At 43.8% G+C, this 22,348-nt stretch overlaps 1 protein-coding gene across 1 annotated transcript in view; it reads right to left on the bottom strand.

Annotated features, from left to right (window-relative positions):
• CNTNAP2 (contactin associated protein 2) overlaps positions 1-22,348 on the bottom strand; it is a 1,871,002-nt gene that overhangs the window by 105,392 nt on the left and 1,743,262 nt on the right. The window contains exon 21 of the mRNA XM_046668987.1: positions 12,898-12,991. Coding sequence (XP_046524943.1) covers positions 12,898-12,991 — 94 coding nt within the window. The remainder of the gene's footprint in view (positions 1-12,897; positions 12,992-22,348) is intronic.

Below are 22,348 nucleotides of genomic sequence, written 5' to 3'. Positions count from 1 at the left end.
AGCAATAACGACTCTTACCTTAACTTCTATGGGCATCATATGTGGTAATAGTTATAGATGGGCTTTTAAAACTGTAGAGTGCCATACAAATACAATGTATCATCAGATTTATGTGATAGCGAGTTAAAAATACTACAGTCAATTCTCATCATTCACAGTAGTTGTGCTCTATATAGTCACTGTGAATACCGAATTAGCGAATAGTGAACCGCTGTTCCTAGAGGAAATACAGAGTTAGGTTCCTGCGAGCTGCTGGTCATAACGTTTCATCAACAAATCACCACATAACCTTGTTTTATGTGTGTTTCTGTTCAAAGACACCTTATTTAATGCATATTGTTGATTCATTAACATTGAGCTCATGGCCAACAGCCCTATAACTGATGCCTGAATGAAGCTCATCTTACACATATTTTGTCTGTAAAGCACATCACAGACTTCTCACCTTAGGAACAGATAGCATTTCAGTACTACATCCTGGTGCCATTTTGAACAGTGAAATCACCAAAAAAACACAAAAATTCAAAACATGGTACTAAATAGATTGAGAATTTGGCAATTTTTTACAGCATGAGAACTGAAACAAGAAAGCAGTGTTGCCTTTTTCCACTCACCTCAGCTGGTGACAAACTTTTTGCTGCTCTCTGTGCATGTCTGAAATGACCATAAAAGTACCACTAATACTTCTTTTGGGTTATAGATAAATTTTAACAAGTAGGTGAATTCACAATTATTAAATCTATGAGTAATGATAATTGACTGTATGTATACAAGAAATTAAATTTTCTGTCTCTTTTGGAATACTTCCGGATGTTATAATAAGAGAAATTTTGGCTTTCAAAATGTCTGTTTATTTGGAAACAATTGGGTGTACAAATGTATGTTGTGTGTCAAAGACAGGTCAGCAGAAGACTCGGGACAGAAATAGGTCCCCTACTTTTGACAGTCTGGTTTAAGCAAATACCAAAAATGTCATGAAAACAGAATTTCTGTTCTCTCACTGCATTTTAATGATACATGCTTTTTTTGTTTGTTTTCATTAATAAAAATTAATTTAATTTTTGAAAACCAGGCAGAGATGATGGTATGAATTTGTTTTCAATTGTTTCCCAAAGTTTTCATTGCTTGTTTGAGTCTTTGTTTTTATGAGTGACTCCGTATTGAGGTCAGCCCTTCCTTTATTTTTAGAAATTACAGAGGCTGGCCCTGTGGCCGAGTGGTTAGGTTTGCGCGCTCCACTTTGGCGGCCCAGGGTTTCATGGGTTCGGATCCTGGGCGCAGACATGGCACCACTCGTCAGGCCATGTTGAGGTGGCATCCCACATGCCACAACTAGAAGGACCCACAATTAAAATATGCAACTATGTACTGGGGGGATTTAGAGAGAAGAAGCAGGAAAAAAAAAAGGAAGATTGGCAACAGTTGTTAGCTCAGGTGCCAAAAAATAAAAGAAATTATGAGTCAAAGATTAGACGTAATAACGCTGCCTGAGATGCACCGACTGCTTACTATGTACCTGGTGCTGTGACAGGCGCTTACACTCATGAGACCATTTTTAATCTTCACAACAAAGTGTATGCCATTGGTACCACTATTACCCACAATTACAGTGAAGGAAATTGAAGCCCAGATCCTCAGGACACCTGCTGAGACTCCCTCAGCAGACAGGACAGCTGGAACCCCACGCATCTGACACGAGAGCTGGCACTCCTAACATTCACTCTACATACTTTCCTCTTCCAGTCTGAACCTGATAAAAGATTCGCTTTTGCATATGTTTTATCTTGATGCTGAGAGTGTGTCTTTAATCGTAATGCAGTAATTATTTTCACTTGTTAAAGACACATTCGTGTGACAAGCAGATTATGACATTGACAGTATGTTATTTTGGAAAAGACACTGAACTAACCTGCTATGTGACCTTGGCCCAGCTACTTAAACTCTGTGGGCATTGTTTCCCTCGGCTGCGATATGACAATGTTTAAACGAATTATTTCCTGGGGCCTCCTATGATTCCGTGAAGGTGATAATAATGAAAAGAATCCCAACAGACTTCTAAGAATGAAAGTTACTAAGGCAATTAAAAAAGAATGAGAAGATAACTTTCAACTAAAACTCACTGGGCAAATTCCTTCTAAATAGTAGATTTCCTTCAGCCTTGAGAAGATTTTGGACATTAAGGCTATGTTAAATTTTCTTTAGGACATGAAAAATTAGGTATAATCGCTTCTCTCCAGTTTTAATATTATTTCTTGCCTATCACATAAGTAAGCTTTCTCATCAGTATTTTACTACTTCCTTAATCATTATAATAAAAGCCAAAGGCAACTAAGCAGAAATTTCAATTAACTATTTGCCATGGGTTCATTTATCAATTTCGCTGCAATCTACTCCTGGGAAGTGGAGATCAATCACAAGGGGGTAAGTTGCTATCAGGGACTCGCTCCGAAAGTAGGAGCAGGCAGTTCAATCCGCCACATTTTCTTCTCTATTTTTAGAAGTGCATTCCATTAATCACTCCCTTCAATAACAACTCTAAAAGAACTACACAATTCCAAGCTGTAAATAAATATTTAATTCCTGTACGCTTCCTAATCTCTACTGGTGAAGGCAGGAAAGTCAAGAGGGGACAAGGAGATGATGGCGCAATCATTTCCTACTCCTCTTCTTTGTCAGTCACCCTCCTGCAGGGTCTGGGGCTAGCTCCTAGTAGACACTTACTAAATACCAGACTGTGAATAAAGGACTCGAGAGAACAGTGCGTACGACATCTTCTTTTACTTCTATTGCTTTTTGTAAAATTGAAATTTGTATTGAGGTGATTGTAGAATCACATGCAGGCATAAGAAATAGTACTGAGAGAGCCCTTGCCTATTTTGCCTAGCTTTCCCCAAAGGAAACATTTTGCAAAATTATAGTATAATGTCATAATCAGGATATTGAGATTGATACGATTCACTGATTGTATTCAGATTTTGTACCTGTTTGTGTGTGCGTGTGTGTGTGTATTGAATTCTATACAATTTTATCACCTGTAGGGAGAGGACTGAGGGCAGGGGGCTCATGTCCTACTTCCCAGTTTGGCGCTCTGGGAAGAAATTGCCATCAGGGGGCCCTGCACCAACATGGGGCAACCCAGTTTTCTTAAGAGAAGGAAGAAGAGTGAGCAGACAGGATCTCTGGCCCCCGCAGCCTCTCAGTCTTGTGAGGAGTGGACTCTGAGATGAAGCCAATGATTCCATCATGAGGCTGCCTTGGGGGTGCTGACATCTGCCGTAGGGAGGGTGGAGGACATGATAGAGACTAGGGGTTTCAAGAGAGAGCTGAGGGGACAGAAGTAAGCAAAGGGAGTGATGGCAGACACTCCCTGGGAGCATTGCCTGAGTCGGAGGGACAACAAGTTCATCAAACACAGATTTTACTGTCCAAGGCCAGAAGAGCACCCAGTGGCCAAGCAGACACAGGACACTGGGCTGGGGGCCAGCAGGTCATGCAAAAGCAAGGAAGGACCAGCAATGATGCAGATCCCTCCCTGTGATGACATCAAAAGGACACTTAAGCTGCAACATCTCCTGCCCACGCCCTTCTACGTTCTGTACACCTGGTCGCCGTCTCACACCGGGAAGCAGGGGATGGGGAACGCCACTTGAGGGACTGAACATTTTTATTCAAGGGGGGCAGAGCACAACTGGAAGGGACCGTTGAAATGATCAAGTCAGACTCAGCTGTGAACCAGACTGGGCATTTGGTTTCTTTGCCCTTGCTATCCAGGAGGAACACCAGATCATCGTAGACAAATAAAGACATTGTGTTTTCTCTGCATCTGCAAGTTGTCTTGTGCATTACAATGTGCCACTCTGCTATAACCATAGCAACCTCCAATGTGGTCTCCCTGCAGCCTCTCACTCCCTCCCCGTGATGCATTTTCCACTCTGCAGATGGTGTTATCTTCCTAAAACGTCAATCAGATCAGGTTATTCTGATAAAAAATATCCTTCCATGATACCCTTTTGCCTCCAGTATAACATTAAAGCCTTACATGACTTGTAAATAAATTCTGTAACATGGCAGATGCTGTCAGGGCCCTGCCCTATGCCTCTGCGTTCACCGCTGACTCCAAAGACACTGACTGTGACCCCCTGTGTTCTGGGCTTTCTTCCGGCCTGGGGGGCATGTTGGGTGGGAGCGCAGGGAAAGCCAGAACTGCTGGGGAGTTAACACCCCTGGCAGCAGCCCTCACGCGTGCCGTGTGGGGGAGGAGGTGGAGCAACGCCCTGGCTTCTGCCTGCCTCAGTGGAGATACTGGGGCATGGTCTGCACTGTCTCCCATGGTTCTCCCACTGGGTGCCCACAACGGTGAGTGTTTGATGATCCTCTCCCAAATAAACTGTATTCCAATCCTCATCCCTTGCCCTTCCTCATCTCCTCAACTCCTTCCATTACTTCACTAAGATGCTTCTCCTTTCCTGGAACATGGGCTGGAGCTCTGATCTCAAGGGCTCCTCTTGGGAGGCCCCAAAACAAGGTAGGTGATTGTACCATTTATCAATCCACACTGGGCCATGTTTTTAGAGTGAATATGGGCATTGCTAATAATTCACTCTTGTCCCGGCAGGAGGAAATTGGGACCGTCCTGGGCAAATCGGGACATTGGGACCTACTTATAAAGTCTGTTTTGATCTGAACCCTCCTTACTGCTGCTGCATTTGTTATCACTTGACTCTTCATACTCTAGTTTGATCCATTCTGAGTGACACTTGGTGTGGTTCCTCAGATTGCCCTCATAGCACATTGTGTTCCAAAGATGGTCACAGCAATGCCTCCCATCCCACGCCTTTGCCGTGTGACCTTGCCACTAAGCCATCATGAATTAGAGTCCGTGTCCTCTTTCCTGGAATGTGGCCTGGAGCCCAGATTTTGGCCAATAGCATGTGGTAAAAGGGATGTCTATAACTTCTGAGGCGTGGTCTTAGAGATGTCTAGCTTGCACCTCTGCTTTTTGGAATGCTCCTTCTTAGAGCCTGGCTGCCGTGCAGGGAGGCAGCCCAAGCAGCCACATTGTGGAGCCCGCGGGGGAGAACTGAGGCCCCTGGCTGACAGCCTCAGCTAAACTACTGCGTAGCCATGTGCGTGAGGCCACTTTGGACCATATAGTCATCCTTACGCCCCAGCTAAGACCACACGAAGAAGAACAGCCATCCAGTTGGGCCACAGAATTGTGCAAAATAATAAAGGACTGTTTAAGCCACAAAGTTTTGGGTGGATTGTTGTACAGCAACAGAGAACTGAAAAGCCCCTCCACTCCACCCCATGCCTTTGTCCAGAGCATTCTAACCTATCAGTCTAGTCTGAGCTTCCATGTCACTTTCGCTGGTATGCCTTCCCTCATTTCCTAGATTGGGTTAAGTGCCTTTCCTACTTGCTCCCAAAGAATCCTGTACCCCATCTTCCATTTTTCCTGCCATGTGTCCTTCTACTTCATTGCCTTTTCATCACCTTCTCTCTTCCAGTTAGAACGTAAGCCCTCTAAAGGCAGACACTCTGCCTGTCTTGGACACCACTGGTACTCCAACGATGTGTATAATGCCTGGTACTGACAAATGATGACTTCATACTTGTTTAATTATGATTCAATAAAAATAATTAATGCTTATCACACCCATACCATGTGGCAGATCCTGCTAAGGTGCTACCTGCTAAGCACGTATTATTGTGCTGAATCCTGTGAAGCAGGGACTGCTACTATTCCTATTTTACACACGAGGAAACAGATGTACAACATATCAAGTAACTTGCCCAAGTTATACTGTTTGTAAGTGACAGAGTAAGACTGTAAACCCACGTGTGTGATAGCAAGGCTGTTCTTAGCTGCAATCCTTATGTGTCAATCAGGAGAGGCTAGGTTGGGCTGCAGTAACAAATAGCCCTATAGTCTTGGTAACTTAAAAAAGCAAAGGCTTTTTTCTTTCTCATGCTATAGGTTCATCATGAGTCAACGGAATTCTCTGTTCATTGTGGTCACAGAGGAACCCAGTTGATGGAACAACCACTGTCTTGAGGTTTGTCAGACACCATGCCAAAGGGACAGAAGGACTCCAGGGGGTCTTGCACCAGCAACCAAATGTTCTAGCCCAGAAATTGCACATGTCTTTTCTACTCATAACTTCTTGGCTAGAAATGTTCAGTGAATAGCATAACACCTACCACAGTATACCACCTCACCAATGAATGAAGACATAGTATGTCATTTCCTGTTGTAAGGAGGCTTTGCCAAAGTTCCAGAAAGTTTTGGAAAGCCCTAGAATGAGGATTTCTTGTCAACAGATTATAATATTCACATTTTAGATTATAATGGAAATCATATAGTGGCTACCAATAGGTACATCTTCTATCAGAGTTGCTTCAGATAATGGTAGTTTGGAAAATATTAGGTCTGGGACCAATATGCCTTGCAAACTATATTAAATTCAAATGGATAGCTGTTCTCTATTAATATTACCACCCCAGACAGTGCCACTCAGAAATAGCAATGATCAGTAAAGCAGTGATTACTCTGCCTTAGTATTCAGCTTCTTTCAAGCACAGCTTCTCAAATTTACACAAAGGAGTTACTGCCTTTTTATTATAAAACAGATCTACTTGATTATGATTTTATATTACTATGATTTACAACAATGGCACAAATGGTTAATTTGAAAAAATGAATAAAGAGGGCTCAGAATTAATTTTCTAAAATTAAAAATAAAATCGATATGCCATCCTGAAAACAGAGGCTGTATATTTAATAACACTGAACGTCTAGTGATGTGATGGGCGGTATAGTGACATTCTTCTAAATTCATATCCCTGATATATCCATAGCGCTGTATGATATAAAGGAAGTCTGAATATAATTATCCTTTTTGTTCTCACATGGAACAGGAGAAACTTCTCTACTTTAACATTGCATTTCTCATCTTTTTTGAAAATAAAATTACTCCCATTATAAATCTAATTGTTTCAAGGGTTTTTAGGCTTTAGCTAATCTGGTTTCACTCAATCCAGAAAACTCCTTAAAGTACAGACAAATTTCCATTTAGCCTTTGTTGAATACTCTCAATAATGAAGAGTCTACCACTTCAAAATAGCAGCCACTCATCTTTGAATAGCTCCAGTCCTTAGGAAGTTCCTTGTCGCAGGGACCTGAAATCTTCCTTCACTGTCTACTTCGGTCCTGTCGAGTGGCCTTTACAGGGTCCAAGCCTTCCTTCACGCAGCCTTCACCGAAGATCGAAAATTGATTCTCCCACTTCTCTTAAATCATATCTTTTTCTGAATAACTATCCCCAGGTCTTCTGATTTTTCCTTTATGGGTCCTTTGTCTATCTGGTCTTCTCCTCAGAAGATTAACATCCATTTTAAAATGAGGAGTCTAGGACAGGCCATGACATCCCAGCTGGGGTTCGACTGTACTCCTTGCTCTGGACACAATTCTCTTATTAACGTAGCTCAGTATTATATTTATTTAAAAGTCTATCACCACGTAATGTTGGCTTGTATCAAACTCCCCATCGAACTAACCCCCTGAGTCTTTTTCATGATACCAGGAGTCTTCCATCTTCTACTTATGTGCTTTTATTTTTGGTCTAAGTACAGGAATTAAGTTTATCTCTATTATATTTCAACTCATTATTTTTATCCTATCTTTCTAGCCTGTCAAGATGCTTTGGAAGTGTTTTTCATCATCCAGCTTATTAAACCATCCCTCTCAGCTTTGTGTCATTTGCAAACTTAATAAACTTTCTATCTGTGTCTTCATCCAAGGCATTGACAGAAATGTTGAAAAAAAAATGAGTAAACAGAAGACTCTGCTGCAGGCTTCCAGTTGTGTTTCTCTCCTGACTTAAAGATTTCTTGAGAGACTATTAAATCTGTTGCTGAAAATCAGATACATAAAGTCTGCGATGAAAGTCAGCCAGTAAATGATGAAAAATGGACATAACCAGGTCTGCTGAAATTCATACTTTGTGAAGCTTTGCTTGTTGCTAGCGATCCTGACTTCCTTCTTGAAGGACTCAGAAATGTAACAACTCATTCTAAAATTCTGATGTTGGTTGACAGTGATCACACTTTTATTTCTAGGATAAATTTCCTCCATTCCCTTTAGAACGATGACACTCCTTGACTGGGTTCCCCTTCTTCCATCCTTTTTATGTGTTCTTTTTCAAGCAGCGCTCATCACAGAGCTCCATGTGAAGTCATATTATTTATTTAGATCCATCTCCTTTTTGTTCTTCTATGGGCTCAGTTTCTGATTAGCAGCTGACCCAGCTATGCAGCAACTTGGGGGCATTGATGCCCAGGGGGTGTCACAAACTCACTAGTGTACATGAGACATCTGAAGTTCAATCCGTCTTCACAGATGAATATTTACCTAGCTGGCGAATGCATATTGGTTGTTTCTCACTAAAGTATACGTCCCTTTCAAAGGGAAATTTAAAAATGCTTCTCACCAATCCTGCCCCTACTGAAAGAACAAATATTTAAAGAATATTGGCTTGAAGAGGTGGCCAATGATTAGCCTCCCCAGGCCACCCCCATGTCTTTTTTGATTCTCACGGTAGCTCCTTGATCGTATTAACAGAATTTATCCTCAGGGTATCAATCCTTCTTGCTTCCCCATTCTGAGAGAGGCAGGTGTTATCAGGAAGCCATGCCTAGCTCTTGGTGCCACACATCACTCGTTTCAAATCCCAGCTCCACCAAAGACTGGCTGGGGGACGTTAAGCTGGTGGTTCTCAACTGGTGGTGACTTTGCCCTCCTGGGGAACATCTGGCAATGTCTGGAGACATTTTTGATGATCACAACTGGGGGGTGCTGCTTGTACCTAGTGGGTAGAGGCCACGGATGCTGCTAAACATCCTACAATGCACAGGAAGCCCCCACAACAAGGAATTATCTGGCCCCAAATGGCAACAGTGCTGCTGTTGGGAAACCTGCTTTGAGAAAAGCTTTCTGAGCTTTGGTTCCCTATTCCACACCATGAGGGTGACAGTGGTCTGGGGCGATGTCGGGAGGATTACAGAGAGCGCTGCACTTAAAACAGATACCACAATGACGGATATGGAGCCAGCATCAAAACCTGGTAATAGTTTTCTTTATTTATGTATCAGGCATTGTGCTGGATGCTTCCTAAGATGTTATTAGCTTAATACTAAAAGAGTACTTCATGTATTCCGCAAATATTTTTTGAGTACGCTCTACATGCTAGGCACTGATCTGGCAGCTGCAAATAGATTGGTGTAAAAAAAAAATAAAAGACAACATATTCCTCCCTCAGGGAGACGATAGCCTGCAAGTAGGCATTTGTGTCCCCATTTTGTAACCGAGAGAAGCCAGGCCTTGGGAGGTTCAAGTATTGTGCCCAAAGTTTCAATGCTCATGAGAGGCAGAGCGTGGATTCAAATGTAACCAGCTGCTTTGGACGGAATGTTTGCGTCCCCCAAAGTCATATGTGGAAATCCTAACCCCCAATGGGATGGCATTAGGAGGCGGGGACTTTGGGTGAAGCCCTCAGGAATGAGATTAGTGCCTTATCAGCAGAGACACAAGAGAGCTTGCTTCCTTGCTCTGCCATGTGAGGATACAATGAGAAGACAGCTGTCTGCAAACTAGGAAGAGAGCCCCTAGCAGACACCAGATCTGCTGGCACCTGGATCTCAGATTTCCCAGCTCCAGAACCGTGAGAAATAAATTTCTGTTTTTTTTTTTAATTCTACTCTTTGTAACATTTTTTAAAAAATATTTTCTTTTTCCTTTTTCTCCCAAAGCCCCCCGGTACATAGTTGTGTACTTTTTTAGTTGCGGGTCCTTCTAGTTGTGGCATGTGGGATGCCACCTCAGCATGGCCTGATGAGTGGTGCCATGTCCACGCCCAGGATTCGAACTGGTGAAACCCTGGGCCGCCGCAGCAGAGCGTGTGAACTTAACCACTTGGCCACGGGACCAGCTCCAATTTCCGTTTTTTTTTTTTTTTTTGCTTTTCTTTTACGACACCCACAAGACTGGAACACGTTTTTGTGTGTGTGTGAAGAAGATGGCCCTCAACTAACATCTGTGCCAATCTTCCTCTACTTTGCATATGGGACATTGCCACAGCACGGCTTGACCAGTGGTGTACATGTTCACTCCCAGATCCGAATCTGCGATGCTGGGCTGCTGAAGCAGAGCGTGCAAACTTAACCACTACACCACCGGGCTGGCCTCAAGCTTCTGTTGTTTGTGTGGTCTTCTGTTACAGCAGTCCGAGCTGTCTAAGATACCAGCTCTGCCTGATTCCAAAGCCTACATTCTTTCTCCTCTATTATTATCAGACACCTGCTGTTAGAAAAACCGGATTGCAAGGTGTGTGAGAACTACAGACCCTGCCTCTGTGCTAACTTCATTGATCGTATCAGCAGCAGCATCCATGCCCTCCCACTGGGCAGTATATTTCTAGGAGGATATTCTTTTCGTTTCTTTTTCCTTTTGTTCTTTATTAATTCAACAAATATTTATTGAGCACTCGCTCCTTGTGAGGATACAGTGGAACTAAGAGACGCTGCCTTGGTCTGCAGGGAGCTCACGGGCTGGTGCGGAGCGTCAGTCTCTGCTGGAAGTCAGTGCACTGGGGACCCGTCGCGGGAGCCCAACCTACTCTCATGCACATGACACCATGTCCATCTCGGGATTGTGACTTCCTTATAGGTATTTATGTGTTCTTCTCATAACTTATCGCCACACACAGAAAGTTTATGTGCACAGCACAATTTCCTGTGATGTAATGTACAGAAAACTCTGGGTATAACCCTCGCACATCTGAGGTTTGCGTCATGCTTTTAGCTTGGCACAGATTGACAGCACAGTAGATTCCTAGTTACAGAGGATGTTGCCTTTACGATGTTATTTGTTCCTGACCTTGAAGGTCCCTGCCACACTGTATATTGTAAGTTTACCAAAGTGAGAACTGAATCACGTGACCTGAAACCCTAATGAGCCAGAGAGAGTTACTTATCATGAGGGAAAGCAGCAATCACCCACCATTCCTGTCAAAATTGAGTTTGTGAGGTTTATGGAGTAACAAGGCCCATTGTTTTAGGTATGTTCATGGTGGATGTTGCTTTAGGAATATCAGAGTGTAGTGTCTTTAGGAATATCACAGAGTCATAGCGTAAAGTTTGTTTGGATGGAATCATTTCAGCCATGAAGGAGCACTTAAAATTTTCGATTATTCTTGACTGAATTGTAGGAATGCCTCTGGTGGTATTGGGCATCACCAATGTCTCAGGATATCTGCCTTATGAATGCCAACGCTCTATTCCACTGAACAGCCATTTCTGGTTGCTAATTAATGGCGTCACTCGATTTCCATTTGCATCCTTCTGGACAGGCCCTTTTGATCTACTTAGGACGTGGACTCTCGTCAGAGAGACCTGCCTTCAAAACTCTGCTTTGCCACACACTAGTTAAATAACTTCGGCAAATTGACTCCCTCAGCTTCAGTTTCCTCCTCTGTAAAATGAGGATAATAATCACAGGTCTTGCTTCACTCGGTTGTTGTAACATTTAGTTGTCACATTTACACATGTAAAATGTTTAGCACAATGCCTACTACACAGAGGTGGTCAATGAATTTTGGTCCCCATTTCTTTTCCACTTCCACCCACTGACTGAGCTGTGTCCACCCCTTCCTGTCTTTTCACTGAGGGTGTGGTCTTGCCCTCGGGGGGCCTTACATACAACTCTGCTTGCCTGCTGTCTTGCCTGGCGTGGTCCTGGTTCTAAGTCCAGGAATACTTTTTGCTCTTGGCCACTTTCTGGCATGAGATGTAGGGCTCATCCCTCAACTGGTCAACCTCTGCTGCCAAAATCTTCTTCTGTCTTTCTCCTTTCATTTCTAAGTCAGTCAGCACAGAGAGTTCAGCACCGTAGTTAGGAGCAGAGAGGGAGGTGTCTGACTGCTGGGGTTCAAGTTAGGGTTCCACCACTTATTAAGTAAGTGGTTTTGGCGAGGTTGTTTAACCTTTCTGTACCCCAGTTTTCTCAACTGTAAAATGGAGACAGTAATCTTGCATTCTCTCGCATAATAATCTTAATTATCTCATGCAATTGCTATGAAGGTTAAATGAGTTCATGTATCTCAAGTGCTTAAAACAGAGCTTGGCCTGCAGAAGTCCTACCTAAGCGGATATTATTGTTTTTATTATAGGTGGGTATCCTGTTCTCCCCATTATTTGCCCCCATCTTTTTAAGTGAGTGCTTTTCAGGATTAATACCATTCTGATCACTGTTATCCACTGGACACAGAGTCACCTCCTTCTTGGCCTGCACATTATCCACCATCTTACTGTTTCCATTTTGGGTTCACAATGTATGTTCTCATAGAAAAAAAATTCATTGGCTTTATATTAATCATTTAAAAATATTTAACCAAGCATATCTATATTTTAATCTTAATAGCACTGATTTATAGTAAAGGGCCAGGGTTGACTGTTAAATTCACAATCACACACAGGGGAGGATATTCTGTTATAATTTTCCAATTCCTATTGGCTTTCTAATTTGCAAATAGTACCAGGTAGCTTTCTCGAGAGTGAGAAGAGGAGAGAATCATGTTGATATGCTTAGAATAAAAAAAAGTAAAGTTAAATATTGTTAGTAGGTAGAGGTCTTTAATAAACCAACGAACAAATTTTACATAAAGAAGCCGGGAGCAGACACTCAGCTTCACTTACGGTTTAGTTTATGTCACACACCAAACAATGTTGGTTCCAGTATCATCACTGACTTAGAACCCCAAGCACAAATCACAATGTATTTCAAAGGCGAATTAGTAGCTTTAGAATATATTACGTGAGCAATTTACCCCAAACTCTTACCTATAACTTTTCCCAGAAAGAGCGACTTGGGAGAATTGAACAGCGTGTCAGATGAACTTGGCAGATGGTAACTCACAGAAGGATAATGGTCAAGCTGCAGGAAGAAAAGAAGAGACACTTTTAGAAGAACGTCGCTCTCCTGCACTGGAATCAAATCTTCCTGGGGGGTGACGTCACTCTTTGAACCCTGGTTTCCGGATATCTCGCATAGCTTATTGCCACAGCGCTGACTCTGAAATACCAGCCTGAGAAAATGGGATGTTCATCTACTCCTCGCCGGGATTATTTGAAAACGATTTGAGCTCGCTAAATGAAGGCCCAAATGAATTGATCTCCAGCTTAGGCACATTTTCTGGGGATAATTTACCCGCTGGATGAAGATCCTTGCTCATTTTAATAGAGTAAAATCTGCTGGATCCGATCTCCAGTGTCGACCTCTGAGACAGAAAATGCTACACCCATAGCAATGAATTTTCTTCAGGATCCTCTTATTGTCCTGTTTTCTTCACCTTTTGGTACTATCAGCTTACAGAGCAATAAATATTGATCTGCACAATACCTACCTGTCTATCTATTCAGATGCTGAGATTCAAGCTGGGTAATATACACAGTTTTCCTCACTTATCAAAATGAGGGTGACTTCTCCTTTCTGCCACAAGGCAGGGACATTAGCGCCTGATGGGGACAAAGACCCATTTGCTCCAGCAGAGCTGTCCTTTGAGAGTGGGGGTGAGTTGGCAGCAGAGGGAGGGAAAAATGAAGCAGAGGGAAAGAGCTTACAGATAACGGCTGTCAGCACAAGACACATTTCAGATGACATTTCCCTTGGACAAAGGGCAGACGGTGGGGTCCCAGAATCACAGCGCTTCTCTTGTCCTTGGAGCCCCTATGTGGCTTTCTCTGCCTTCGCTGTCTTTTTAAAACCGATATGGTCTAGTTGCGTGTCCCTAACTAGGAGCTCCGAGAGCTTTCTGCGCTTTTCTGTGTCCGCCTGTGAAAAAGCTCTTTGTAACCTTTCGTTTTCGTTAACACCTGCTAAGGTAAGCACGAGAAAAGGCGCGGTCAGACGAAAACGGGGAGTCGCTGTCCGGCCGCGGGCGTGCCGATGGGAGCCGCGCGCAGGAGGCAGCTTGCCGCGGACCGCAGCGCAGACTCCAGGACCGAGGTCCGCTCCGGTCCTCGCTGCTCACGCGGCCCAGGTGCGCGGAGCTGCAGGCGGCCGGCGGGAGGACCCGGCGGGGCTCCAATCTCACGGGCCGCGTTGAGAACAGCTGCTTTCAGGAATGACTACCTACGCCTGAAGCTTGAAACTGCTTCCTAGAAACCTAGAGGTCCTCGAATAGTCAGGGTTAAGAGCCAGAGAGTCATCACATCTCGGGAATTTGGGGAGTTTGGGCCTGCAGAACCGGTATTGTAAGTTTTTGTGCAAGGGTGAGTATCTGGTAGCGTTGTAACAGAAGTTCGACAACACTATTAAAGCAATCATTGGCATGTTCGACTATAATTTTGAAAAGCTTTCTATAATTTCGATGTATCATTAACAAAACTTATTCCAGCTGGAGAATCTTAAATATTTTAAATCATAAAGTTGTTTCTCTGAAGCAAAGGAGACTCAGTTTCTGAGGCCAAATATTATCTAGCTGCTCTGGCGCCATCTAGTGGCTTATACGGGTCACTGCTGCCGTCCCTCCATCCACCTGTTACCTGTTGTCAAAAGGCTACGCGCAAAACGCCATTGTAACTAACAGGCTAGCCTGCAATGCTTTCCGGCGATGACCTGCCCCTAAACCCTGCCTATGCTTTAATCTGACTTGTTAAAGAACTTAAAAATGATACACACGATACATGTTCATTACAGAGAAAAGAATAATAGAGAGTGTCAGAAAAAAACCACCTGGTGATAACTAATGTTACATTCTTTTGATTTTTTTCAAAAATGGAAAGGAACCCAACCACCCATATGGTTTTGCATTTACTTTTCATTACTTAACAATTACGTATTTGCATTGTGAGAAAGAGTGTTATGAAACTCTTTCTGTGTCAGTGAATATACAACTAAATCGTCATTTGTAATGAATGACCGGTATTTCATTTTATGGATTTATAGAAGACAATCTTTAAAAAATATCAAATTTCTACATTTAGACTTTTAGATTTCTTGTGTCTTCGGGCCCAGTACAGTGCAGAGCACGTGGTAGGTCCTCAATAAAAATGTGCTGACATTCACTAATACAACTCTTCAAGCAGTGGGCACAGAGTAAGACCAATCCTCAGGGGTGGCCTGGCCCACACAGTGGAACCAGCTTTCTTCCTCCGAGCCCTTTCTACGGGTCCAGACCAGACAGACCTGGCTCTTCAGCAGCCATCTTATATTATTTGTACTGAGCTCACAGCAAAATGAAATTCCGAGTTTGTCCCCGTAGGTTACTTTCAGCTCTTTCCATTCCCATGTAATACATGCAGTTGATGGCTTGAACCCAAAACGAAAATTTACATTTATTTATGTTAAATTTTATTTCTTTTGTTTTGAAGCCAAAGTTTTGAATCTTCATTCTGTCATCTAACCTATCAGTGCTCCTGCCTGGTTTTGGTTTATCTGTAAATATCCTGAGTCATAATTCATTCATGAAGTGGAGTCTGCCTGAGCCACAGGCCCAGAGTGTGACCCCTCTGACTGGTGGGCTTGCTTGGTGACAAGCCCCCTTGACGTGGAAACTATAGCCCCTGTGCAGCCCGCGGGTGGCCTGAGAGCTCTGAAGGCCTCCTGCCCCCCGCGGCACACGCCCATCGCCGGCCACTGAGTACCTGTCCCCTGCCCTCCCACCTGCACGCCACAGGGTGGCCTGCTGCCTGCCCTGCACCTCCAGACCAGCTCCAGCCTGGCCAACCTGTGAACTTCTGTGCTGTCTGGAGCTGAGCAACCACACCTTCTCCAACGAGCTCTGAAACCCTCCACGTCTGTCCTTCTGTGGGTACCCTTCCTCAGCCCAGGCTGGCTCTAGGAAACTCTAGAGGGTTTTCCTTAAATCTTAGAGTTCCCTGTGTCATAGTTTATTCTTATATCAAACACCCCATATTTAACCTACTGTGTGGTTTCTATCTCCTGACAGGACCCAGACGGCTGCACCAGGAAAAGGAGGAAGCAAATATTGAGCACCTACTGTGTGCAAGGCTTGTGCTAGACTTATCACATCTTATCTTATTTAATAGATATTGAATAGGTGTTCTCTGTTTCCGTATTACAGAAAGGGTCCAAAATCAGAAAGAAAGTAAGTGGCAGGGTTGGCATTCTAACCCAGCCATATCTGGCTGCAAAGACAAACTGGTAAGCTGCAGGTGACGGTCCCCTGAACCAGCCCAGCCGTCTCACCTCGGGAAGGGAGAGGACCAGCTGCATTTTAAATACTTACATTTAAAAAGGAAAATACATTAAGTCAGATAAGGCAAGAAAAGCACCACCTGAAAAGCCTCAGGACCCGTCCCCTGATGTCGGTTCACCTGTGTTGCCGGCCGCCTCTTTTCAAATGAAGCCTGGTGCATTGGCCACGGTTGAGTGTAATAATTTCAAGGTAATTTCTTTGGGGTCCACCTGAGCTATTTTGCTGTACATTTAGCTGGTGGTCATTTCACTGGCAGTTAAGAGGCAATAAGAGATTGTGTAATAGAAGCTCATTAAAATTAAAGACTGTGACTCCATGTGCCCGAGGACAACCTTAAGGGAACACTAATTTGTTCAGCATTTACCATTAAGTCATTAAAAGCATATTGGTTCAGGCTGGGGCTTGTGTCCTACACGCAGAGTTGAGAGCTTTACCGGCCGTTCAGGTATTATTTTGCGATTTCGGTTCATTTCCATTCTTAGGCCACAGTTTGAAGGGACTTCATCAGCCTGTTTATGTTTGGGGGATGAAATGGAGACGGTAGGGGAGGAATAGGGGAGAAAGACCTAAGCGTGTGGATGATGTCTCACCGCTGGAGGGGCCTGGCCCCCTCTCCTGAGATGAAGGGACGGGATATCCTGCCATCGCAGGCAGATTTCTGGGCCACTAGACAAGGGCCGAGATGTCTTGCCTCCTTTCCTAATCCCTAATTTTTGGAAATACTTAGAATTTAGCTCAGAGATATTGAATTTGGGACACACCATCTTGATGGATATTTTTACTCCCAGTTGAAGCTAAAGGCTAAACCTGATCCGAGGCTGCTGTGAACAGATGTCAGGAGTGAGAAACGATGGTCAGCTCAGTTCACATCCGTTATCCATCTCGAACCATCCCTCCATCATGAAACGCCTACGGACTTTACAGGAGAGAGAATTTGAAGAGCAGAGACCATATCTTTCTCTCCCACCTTAATCTCCATCCCATCTGGGGGTCTGGAGCTGGGGGACCTGCAAGCCTCAGGCCACTCACAACTGAGAATCTGAAAGAGCAGGACTTAACCCCAGCATCAAATTCATCTAAATGTTTTCTGCTCTTGCTGACTCCAGAATCATTTTGTTCCCGTTGATGGAGAGGACATGGAATAAACTTAGATGGGAGCGGGAGATAAAAAAGTAGTTAATTGTGGGCCTGCCACCAGTTACAGTTTTGCAGCCTGTCCCTTCCCATCCCCTGGCTAGACAGTGACTCTGTGAGGACAAGGGCCCTGCCCCATGGACCTCTCCTTGCCTGGGAGCTAGCGCAGGGCCTGATATGGCTCAGATTTGTGAAACCTTGAGCAGTGGGCTAAGCAGGCAGGGAGGAAATACACCTGGATGTTGGAGCCCAGGGGACAGCACCTCTCCTCTGCGCTTTTGGCTCTTTTCTGCAGCATCATCTTGTAAACCACTTGGTCCATTTATAACCCACAGGCAATGGGCCTGGACCATCTTAGGTGCTCACTTAACATTTATTAAGTGAGTCATCACTGGCTGAGCTGTGCTCACACCTGTATGTTTGAGTGTGCGTGTGTGTTTAAGGTATGGGAACCCTAGCTTTTACTTGCATTAGAACATCTGTTCTTCGAGGAGATGAGCCCTATGGATACTCGATTGACTGAAGCCCTCATAGAATTTTATGGCCGTCAGGTTTGAGCGAGTGAACCTGACTCCATCCTCGAAGACTGCATCGAGGGAGACAGACTCATGGCTAATCTGGGACTCTGAATCTTTATGCCCTGGGACACTCCCCACTACTCCAGGAGACTTGAGTTCAGCATAGCCCGTTCCTGGGACCACATGGCTGAGAACCAGAAGTGCATCATTGGGGGGCCAGCATGTCAGCCTCTTCCCAACCTATACTGCCAGGCCACATGACCATCCCTCTAATTCCAAGAGCAACCAAAGATGCAGATGGTAGGTCAACATCTGGGAGGTGATGTTGCCTCCTACCTTAATTTCTTTCTGGCCTAAGCTGCTCATAAACCCTGTTGACTCATAGAGAGACTTAAGGAGAAGAAAGAGGCCAAGAAACACTCTCCTCTGTAACAGAACCATGGAATACATGAGAAATAGTCAAGCTTTTGTACTTGGGTTAGCGATGAATGCCTGTACTGGAGGGGCCTGAGCGTGTTGCATGGCATACGGGAAGTTAACCGAATACTTCAGTAACCTGCAGATCGACAAGCCAAGGAGACTTTGCCTCTTCACGACAGATTAAACGGCCCCTGAGGTGATCAGAGGGGAAGGTGGCATAGGTGGCATCTTCCTAGAGCAAGGAGAGGAAAGAGTGGAGGGTCATCTCTTGCCTCTCTGCTCTGAGGCTGCTCAACCTCTCTCAGCCCTTTGGATCCACTTCCTCCTCTCCAACATGCTTCAGGGCCTCATTTGTGCTGAGTCCTTTGCTTGGCATGCTCTTCTGCTCTTTCTTCACCAAATACAATGAATGAATGAATTCTTATTCTGGGAATTATTTTCTAATCCATTCAGTTTATTACTAGCCCTGAGCCTCACACAGTCCCCTCATGAGCTGAGCTCCACCACGGACTTCCATTTAACCAATTAATTTCTGGCAAGGCTAGAGGTGGTGTAGCCTAGAACTAAACAGACAGACCCATCTCCTTAGCTCCTTCTCCTAAGCCTACGCCTGGGGTCTGGAATCCTCCTATCCTAAGACCAAGGAAAGGAGAATTTGCTTCCGTAGTTAGGAAAGATCCAGCTGAATCCACTGGCCCCAAGTCTTTCTGTATGGAAAACACCTTGCAAATGGGAGCTGCGGGCTCCCTCTAACCCGAATCACTTGGCCATGAGAATGCAAGGAGAGAAAGTGGCTGGTCTCACCTTTAGCTTGTTACTGCTCCACCCTCTAGAACCCCTGATTTGCTAGGACCTTGTTTCCCTTCTTTAGGGGGTGGAAGGACTCGCTCTCCTTGCGAGGGTCACTATGGGGGCTTTTACAAACCATCTCCTAGATGTCCAGCACAAGAGGCCGAGTGAGAACGGGCCGGGAGACAGGTCCTGGCTCTGCCACTGAACAGCTGTGTGACATTCAACACACCACGAAGACTCCTTAGACTTCAGCTTCCTCATTTGTAAAACAAGGAGGTTGGACCAGATAATACTTAGGTTTCTTTGATTGAAAATGTTTTGCTACTATGGCCTAAGGAGCAGTATTTTCCCAGGTCCCTGGGGCTTTGAGGAGAATCTTCTAAGACTCAGCTCTAGGGCACAACTTTGTAAAGTGTTCGTTCAGCGCGTTATTCCACTGCAGCCAAGCCTAGTGACAGACGGAGGGCGGGAAGGGTCAACCGCCCTGTAAGGCGGAAGCAGAGTTCCCTCACTTTCCGTTCGAAGACCCGGGCCTTACAAGAAGAGTTGTCTCTGCCGCGTGTCTTTACATATCTCAGCAAATTTGGCTCCGAGCTTCCAGCCCTGAGGAAATGCTTACACAAAGGTCAGGTTTGGTCAGGGATGTTCAAGCAGGGAGGGGCCTTAGAGACAGGTAGTTTATCACTTTCTTCCCATAAACACAGGAGAGGAAGCGGGGTCCCAGGGAGAGTCAGTGGTCTGCCCTGGCTCACAGACTGGAAGTGGTAGCGTTGGCCTTGAACTAATATTAAACCCACAACGAATGTTCTTTTCCAGAAATGTGTAAGGCTTGAGGAATAAAGGATTGAAGAGACAGATCTTTCTTTGCTGTACACGTGCATTATTTCTCTTTCAGAGATGTCAGGAGGTTTCATTTATGGCTTGATAAGCAATTTTAAAATGAGAGGTATTACGAGTCCTTATTACTATTGTCATTATCCCATCATTATCGTGGTAATGAAATCAGGACAATACATGGCCTCATAAGGTCTAGTGCAATAGAAATCCTGCAGTATTGAGGCAATTAAGAGAATTAGTGAACCCGTTAGGTGATTTATGTTTTATATCAAAAATTTCTCAAAATAGTAAAAAGAAAAAAATTAGCTTTCAAATGTTGATCTACTTTCCCTAGTCTGACACTCCACCTACTGGAAAAACACTGAATACTATTTAAACCATAAAGTGTTTTTTTAAAAAAACTGATTTTGTATCAATAGATCTGTATAATTTTTATAAATATCAGTGACTCAGAGGAGAGATTCTCATTTCACAGCTGATATAGCATTTCTTTGATAGCATTAATTTCAAGGATTTTTATAGCAGGAATGGCCCAACACTATATAATTTTTTTCAAAGAATCTGGTCAGAAAATATTTAGGACTTTCAGGTTTGTGTTTTTATTTGTACAAGAGAACTCATGAGATGATTATAAAGCATTAAAAATGAACATCTGAAGAAATATCTAGTAATTTACACCTCCAATTTCCTTCTTAGACATCTAGGATGAGAAGAGCTCATGGTTTTTATACACTTTTATATTTAAAATCACTTTAAATCAACTTTAATCGTTACACATAGTGGGTGGTTTAGATAATAACTTATGTAATTAGCATCAATTAAATCATTTCATGTGGCATATTTTCCTGAAGAGCTGAAGGCAAAACACATTTTGATAAACTGTAAAATGACTTTCTAGGAGTATGGAAAAACAAATAAATGGGTGGAGAAAGGAGGGAGAAAAAAAAGAGTAGTAAATAAAATTAGAAATGGTCAATTTTGAAAATAGGTATTAACAAATACCATGTTCCTAAAATTATATAATAATTTTTAAAATTAATTGGATGAAAATAATAAAGAACAATGAATGAGAATGATTATGAGAAACAAAGTCGACAGAACAGATATGATTGAGGCCTTCTCTATTTTCTTCTTTATTAGCATCCGTAATCTTGATTTGCCAAGCACGTGTTTCAACGTGCCAAGCTCATTGTTTAAATTTGATTGTTGGCAACTTCTTGGGTGAGCGGTGTGGGGGGAGTTTTGATATGGTGAAGATGCTGTAGTAGGAAATGTCGGTCTCATGAATCTATGAATGGGGAAACTGTCCTCGTCTGGCGTGTGTGATGTTTCTGATGTCACGTTGTTTATCTGCTGAGGTTGGGACTGGTCAGGGTGGAAGCAGGTGACTACTCTGATTCACAAGTTCTGAGCATGCGGCTCTTGCTGTGACTGGTCCAGATACAAGGACTTTATTTGCAGGTGAGCCCCTCACAGAAGTCAACTATTAGCCAAATCTTTGGAAGTGAGCAGGTTGGCTGCAGGGGCTGGAGGCATCTGCCAGTGTGCCCTCCTGAGGAGGTCACACCTGTCCAGTGGTGCACCCATCCCATAGGCCACCCAGGGCATAGGCAAATGAGTATCACATCGCCTGACTGCCGAGAGGGCTTCTCTGTGGGAAGAGTGGGACCTAGGCATAGGACTCAAAGTACTCCTCTGACCATATCTCCTTTTAGGCAGTAGTGTTTCAATGAATGATATGACTGCTAACACCTCCTAATGCTACACAAGGACTTCCATTCGATGTTGCTGTCCAGCCACCTTGTGAACTGGGCTTGGAGCTAAGCTGAAGATGTGCATAAGGAGATGCTCCCAGCTGGATTCAAGGTGCTTAGACTCTTGTTTTGGAATTAAGACTAATAAACAATTAGGGAATAATATTACAAAAGAAATATATGAAAATTGAATATAAAGTACTACCCCAAATTCTAAAATGTATGCTATGGAGAGTAACTGCTATCATGGTTTAGTACTTAGCTTTGCAGAGTGGAGGCATTTTGAAGGAGGAATGCGTACACCAATTCTCTCTAGGGATATTGAGGTGAGCAGCCCCGTTGCTCCTCAGGATGTGCACTGGAGAGAATGGAAGGCTTTAGCGCAGCTAGATTGTGGAGGGCTCTGAATGCCAGGGTGCAGAGTTTGGATCTGATCCTAACGTGGCTGGGGTTACACTTTTTAAAACATTCTGGTGTGACATCTCCATCAACTTGCTATCGTTATTATTTGTAACCACAATTTCTTTATAAGGAGAGCAAATTCAAGGTGTTATGTCTGCTTGAGCACCTGACTGCTCTGGGCCCAAGTTTGGACTGAGAAGGGTCTATTTCTTGT

The sequence above is a fragment of the Equus quagga genome, chromosome 8, assembly GCF_021613505.1.
Source record: "Equus quagga isolate Etosha38 chromosome 8, UCLA_HA_Equagga_1.0, whole genome shotgun sequence".
In the NCBI taxonomy this organism is placed as follows: Eukaryota; Metazoa; Chordata; class Mammalia; order Perissodactyla; family Equidae; genus Equus; species Equus quagga.
Note: the sequence above shows the minus strand (reverse complement) of the source record. Positions and strands in the feature narration are given on the sequence as shown.